Raw genomic sequence first — 6,897 nt, forward strand, 5'->3', positions numbered from 1 at the left:
AAGAACAACACTTGAAAGGATGAAATTTGAAATTATTTTGAAAACGAAACTAATCGCATTCAAGGCATCGGATGAACTTGCAAAATTAGGCCAAACAAATCACTTTCTATATTAGAAGTTAAAATAAAAATATAATAATACTAAATTTTATTTTCGTATGAAATTCTTTTCCATTCTTTTCGATGCTCAAAAATATTATTAAATTTTAATTAAAATAATATTTTAATTATTTGAACATGCTTATTGCAAAAAAGATGAACTGTTTCCTGGCTTTTTGCAACACACAACCCGCCTGTGTTGGTAAAAACTATGAATGCATAAAATATTTCTTAAATAGGCTGAACATTTCTGACTTACGGATATTGATAAGACAAAAAGTTTCCAAAACTTTGATAAATTTCTGAGCCGGCTTTAGGTGTGAATTCGTCGACTGCAAATATTAAGTTCTTGCTTTGAAATGTTGCTGGATTGTAATGGATAAAATTCTAAAAAAATTATGAAAAACTGACATGGAAAGAGGGAAGCCAAGTTTCACACGAATAAGTGGAAATTATAGCTACACAAATTTATCCACTAAAAGTATTTACATGTACAAATGTCTATTGCATTGTATCACTCATAAATCTATGAAACTTTAGGGCAATTTTCTAACTTTTAAAGTTGACTGGAAAAGATGCAAAAGTTCGACACCAGGAATCCGTCCTAGCGGCACTTCACTTCTCTTCTCGTGATAAAATCAAACTCGAAATAAGGAGCAAAATTCTAATTTGTTCTCGTTCCGTACCGAATTTTGATGAACTTTAGAATATTTTCACCAGTAATTATATTGCAAGCACAACACAAGATATCAATCAAAGCCTTCACATCTTCGTTTGGACAATTTACGCCATCGCTGCCAATTTTCTTCATGCGTTTGGGAGGATCGTCACTGCATATATCAGGTGGCAGACGTTCGTGAGATGCGAATTTATTGCGAGAAAAGAACGCTCGCTTTTTCTCTGCCGCCTCGACGCGCTCGCACCGGAAGAGTCGATCGAGTGTTCGCCACGCAAGCAAATGGCCAAGTGCAAAATAAGCGTACATGTCACATCGCCGGAATAGTCGATCGAGTGTTCGCCACGCAAGCAGATGGCCAAGTGCAAAATAAGCGTAGTATTGTTCATCGTCGCGCATGAATGATTGTCTCGATATGTTGACATGGAGCCGCTCTTGATACGAACAAATGGAAGGATCGAGGATGGTATTTCTCTAAGTCTAGGGGAGACCAGTGAATGTGATTTAGTATATGAAAGAATTTTTTGATAGAATCAAGTCAGCATACTTGTAATAATAATTCAATAATAGAAATAATGCAATCAAATTTGAAATAAAGTAGGTAATTATAAATTACTCAGTTTAATTGCATGAATATATAGCAAACTACAGTCTAGAGCATCGCAAAAAGCATTGCATTTGAAACTTTTTAAAAACAAGTGTGAAACATATTATAAGTAGACGTAATAATATGTGTTAAAAATTATTTTTCAGAGACAACACTTCTAAAGAGGCAAGTTTCTCCGATGTTACACATGTACAAAGAATTTCTTATGTATTTCTAAATATTAAAAAAATATATTTTTTAGTTTTATTATTATATAAAAAACTATTCTTATTTTTAAAATTATTTATTCTATCAATTGATTCAAGCATTGTCTCTGACTTTACGCAAGTGTGCAAAATTTCAGATCGCTTGAACAAGTAGAAAAGTGTTAATTATTGATTACAAGATTTGTAGCAGACAAACAAACAACAAGTAGTGAAGTTAAAGAGAAGTGCTTTTAAAAAAAATTAGATAATATTTTTTGCAGGAAACCATGGCTCAATAGAAACAAGTTTTTTTAGTCTCAGCTTGAAATATATTAAGGTACAAATAATAGGCCATTGACTCAAGACAACATACTTGTAAACTTTGATTTCTTATTCAAATTGTAACAAATATTGTTCGTTATTACTAAAAATTTTAAATTTTTATACCAACTAAAGCTTCAAATGCTGCAACATTTATAAATTTATGACTCTAAAAAATCAGACATAGCTTGTAACAAATAATATGCTTTTAGAAATTAATTTTTAAACATGACACTTTTAAAGAATCCAGTATCACCGATGTTGCACATGTACAATGAGTTTCTAATTTTATTTCCAAATATTAAAAAAATAATTTTCAATTTTCTTATATGTGAAAAAAAAATTAAAATGTCAAAATTATTTATTCTGTCAATTGATTCATACATTGTCTCTGACTTTACGCAAGTGTGCAAAAATTCAGATCGATGGGAAAGGTAAGAAGTGTGTTAAACATTGATTATAAGATTTGTAGCAAACAGATAAATAAACAACAAGAAGTGAAGTCAAAGAGAAGTCTTGTAAAGAGGGATTTGAAGTGAGGATAATTATGTGACATAACCTATGAATTTACTTCTGAATCGAAACATGATTTTCATTTTTCAAGACATGCAAGTGCTTTGGACCGGTCAGTCGCTTGATGCACCACCAACCACAGCAGTATTTTAGTACAGAAATTCCCTTTTCTTTCCATGATAAAATAGTCAAAATTTCAATAAATATTATATATAATAATTTTTAAGAACTACAACTACCCCAAGTCTCGTATCTCGTACCTCTGAGCACGTGAACGGTGACGTTTACTGGTGGAGTGCACGTGGAAGTGCACGTGTAGGTGCCGGAGTGCAAGGGCGTGACGTCTTTCCTCGTCAGCGTCACGACGGCGATGTAANCATTAACATGCCCCTCTCACCATTAACATGCCCCTCTCACCATTAACATGCCCCTCTCACCATTAACATGCCCCTCTCACCATTAACATGCCCCTCTCACCATTAACATGCAGCTGCATCGTCTTCGTGATGGGTGGTGACAAGGACACCTGGCAGAGGTAGGACCCTTCATCCTGCTTCCTGGAGTAGTGGATCTTGAGGAGCCAGTCCTGCCCCCTCGCAGGATTGGACGGGACAAAGCGCTTGTCCGACGTGTAGGTGATGAGACCTGTAGTCAGGAGCCTGATGTCCCTGCCGCGGACCCATGATACCTGACGGTGGGACAAGGAGAAAATGGTTAATGTCATGTGTTGAAGAGGTAGTGGATGTCGTTGGGGAAGAAGGTTAAAGATAATGCTGACGAGAAATGAAAGGTAGACGTAATTGAGAGCTGCCCAATGATATAAAAATATGATACCCATGATACCTGACGGTGGGATGAAGAGAAAAGGGTGGTTAATGTCATTTTGTTGAAGCGAGGTAGTGGACGCCGTTTGGGAAGAAGGGTATAGATTATAATGTTGAAGGGAACGAAAGGTGGAAGTGATGTAAAGATGTCCTCGTGATATAAAAAATAGGATAGAGAAGTGACCATGATACCTGATGGAGGGATAAGGAGAAAATGGTTAATGTCTTTTGTTGAAGAGGTAGTGCATGGACGCCGTTGGGGAAGAAGGGTATAGATAATGCTGAAGGAACGAAAGGTGGAAGTGATGTAAAGGTGTCCTCGTGATATAGAAAATAGGATGGAGAAGTGACCATGATACCTGGTGAGGAGAAAATATAATGACATATAATGGGATATTTATATATACATTTAATGTCATTGTGTTCAAGAGGTTGTAGATGCCCTTGAGAGTATAGATGAAATGAGATATTATATCATCAAAATTTAGATAGACAAGGTACGATCTCACCTAGGTAGATTAGATAATAGTAAAGATAAAATGTCGATAAAAAATATATATATGTATATAAATAAATATTTCAAAAGATAAACACATAGAGATAAATATATAAAGATAAATATATAAAAGTAATTAGAGAAGGCAATGATATCCATCACGATTGAGATTATGAAGATATATTGTTCGTTTCGAACAATATTTTATTAGAAAGAGAAGGGATTAGTTTCGTAGAAGAGTGTTTAGGTATCACTGAGAGGCGAGACAGAGATAAGGATGGCAGAGATGTGCAGTGCAGTGTGTGTAATAAAATGACATACAAGAAAAAATGAAAAAATGTCAAAAGCTGTAGCTGGGAAGATAATTATTTATTATAATGTGAATAAAAAATTGAATGGTTTAAATGACAACTTACCCCTTAGCATTATCCCACACACAAATTAATTTTAATCCATACTCGTGAACAAAACTATACTATCTTTATTTGCTTAATTAATTTAAAGAGGCAAAAACCTGTGAGCCATGATTATTAGCGTGCGAGTTTCAACAAATTTCAATTTTACACAAATTCCCCTATTTATATTCTCATAACTTTTCATCATACGCGAAGACAACCATCATACAAAGAATCTTGTTAGGAAATGTATACGAGTATGTCTCGTTTCACCCGCTATCTCACTCGTTTCGTGTGCCATTTTGCACGGCATTTTATTCCGTAAAATAAAGAGACGCAATTTTCAGTCTCTCGCAAATCCCTTCAGATCCTCACTACCGTGCACATCTCAGCGCCGTGAAGCTCGCAGCGCTGCGCGACTAAAGCTCAATGTCGTGCAGATTTAATAATTGTAAATAATACATTTGTTATAATCTTCTTGTCATCTCAAAGCTCTAAATTGTCATGAATTATGTGAGAAAATTGTGCAATGAATAATGAAAGTTGGGTTGATTATTGTGCAAATTCTGAGGAAACGCTATTCTCATCGAAAAAAAAATAGGTTTTGACATCAGCACTTAAGACCGTAGTGTAAATATTAAGTAATAATATATCAGATAATTCGTGCTGAGGTGCAATTCATGCAGCGGTATAATTCATGCTGTAGTATAATTCATGCAGCGGTATAATTCATGCTGAGGTATAATTCATGCTGCGGTATAATTCATGCTGCGGTATAATTCATGCTGCTGTATAATTCATGTTAAGGTCTAATTCATGCCGAGGTATAATTCATGCTGAGGTATAATTCGTGCATAATTCATGCTGCGGTTCACTCACAGTATGGTTGTGGAGGTTGCGTATGGTGCAGGTGAGTATGGCTGTAGTGCCCGCCACGGCGTAAAAGTTTTCCTTGGAGTCCGCTACGAAGCTGGGGCCACTCAGACTGGAGTACTGGATAGGAGGCGCTCCAAGGAGTCCTGGGAACTCCCTGGCACCTAAATCTCCAGCACTCATATCCTCCGAAGCTCTCAAGGGATCTCGCTGATATGGATAAGGATAACGGTCGAAAGTGCTCGAAGATACAGGGTAAGGATATGAGTTGTTTAGCAGAGCGTGCAATCGCTCCTCAGATTGTCCAGAAGATCCTGAGTAGGCCTGGAAAGAATTGTCTTCAGGAAATGGACTTGGATATTTGATGTAGGGCTTTAAAAGCTTGGAATGAAGTCGAGAGATAGGCTGAGATCTCAAGCCCTGAGGCAGGAAGGAAACTTGCGCTGAGCCCTGAAATTTTCCGTCGTCAGACATTGCCACGGCTGGTCGACGTCGGTCTTGAAGATTGACTTCCGTTCCATTGGAGTCAATCCTGTCACTTATTGAGGATACCGGAGCCAATTTTACTAAAGTTTTTGCTTGAACAGCTTTAGTGTCTCCCGTTGAAATCATATTTTTGTTAGATTTTATGAAGGAGTTAGTGACAATAGCCGTTTCCTTGCTCGACGACTCTAATGCAGGTCGGATGTGGTGCTGCCCCGCAGGCTGCCCCGCGGACGCCGCTGTGGCATGGAAGAGTGCAAGAAGTTTACGCGAAATTTATGATAATCTATTGTAGAGGTCAGTAAATTCTTCATGAATAATGAGGATAGTATTTTTTTCAACATTAGTGATTAAAAATTTCGAAATTGATTCCAAGTTGAAATAACGTTGCTGTAACGTTCAAAATAAATGAGGATAGTAATTTTTTCAACATTAGTGATTAAAAATTTCGAAAAGGCTTCCAAGTTGAAATAACGTTGCTGTAACGTTTTTCTAGCAGAATCATAGCTAAATCAACGTTGTTTCAACGTCATTGCCAAGGAGAGTTGTAGATTTACCGTAAACCTTCTTTTGCTATGAAAAATATTGGCTGAATATTATGAAATTTATATGTAGAATAATTAAAGTAAGATTCAAGCCTTGTAGATATTGCATCAGCATTATAGATGACAAATAAGATCGTAATCGTATCTTCTCAAAGTTTAATAATAAAAATAATTAATAATAATGATTTAATTTAACATCAAATAATTCATTTCAACTTTTATTATAAATCATTTAATTTTTTAAGTTTTAAATTCAATAATTTAATTCCAAATTAAGTAGGCTGACACGATGAAACAGTGCGTTAGGTTAGCTTGCATTGGATGCCCAATATTATAAACAATAATTTCTAGCTTTTCTGCCACTGCCACAGCGAAAAAATCAATGCTCAGTCAATCCGTCAATTAAAAGTATTCTATTAATTGGCACGCGAATATGATTATTATGAGACTAGCATATGCAATTATGACCGGTCACATATACGGAAAACCGGTCGATAAAAATTCAACTCAGACATTTTGAAAATAGACATTTTGATAGAAAATAGACAGCCGCTGTAGGTGAGAAATGCTCCCCGCCCCCTCATGGGGATGTTGCTTGTATATTATTAATGAGAATATTATATTATTGTTATCATATTACAGCGTATATCATATTCATGAGAATATTATATACGCTGTATTATATATACATTGGACAGACGGTGGAAAGATGAATGTGATACATTGATGAATAAATTAAACTTTAATAACCTTTGTTTGAAGATAATGTCTTAATTTTCCTTAAATAATGAATAATCTTAAATTATTGGCTTGGCTTGACGAGAAATTTGACTTGGCTTGACGAAACGAGAAATAACTTTTTGACGTCAAATTAATATTGA

The 6,897-nt window shown here is 35.5% G+C and overlaps 1 protein-coding gene across 1 annotated transcript; it reads right to left on the reverse strand.

Annotated features, from left to right (window-relative positions):
• Nucleotides 1–2,622: 2,622 nt before the first annotated feature.
• LOC125178514 lies at nucleotides 2,623–5,574 on the reverse strand. The gene is made up of 3 exons (XM_047882415.1): nucleotides 4,995–5,574; nucleotides 2,878–3,088; nucleotides 2,623–2,792 (listed from the first exon to the last, which is right to left on the reverse strand). Exons 1-3 carry the CDS (start codon nucleotides 5,460–5,462, stop codon nucleotides 2,623–2,625), a joined length of 849 nt encoding a protein of 282 aa, XP_047738371.1. The 5' UTR covers nucleotides 5,463–5,574.
• Nucleotides 5,575–6,897: the final 1,323 nt, after the last annotated feature.

Source organism: Hyalella azteca, unplaced genomic scaffold (genome assembly GCF_000764305.2).
Source record: "Hyalella azteca isolate HAZT.00-mixed unplaced genomic scaffold, Hazt_2.0.2 contig10393, whole genome shotgun sequence".
In the NCBI taxonomy this organism is placed as follows: domain Eukaryota; kingdom Metazoa; phylum Arthropoda; class Malacostraca; order Amphipoda; family Hyalellidae; genus Hyalella; species Hyalella azteca.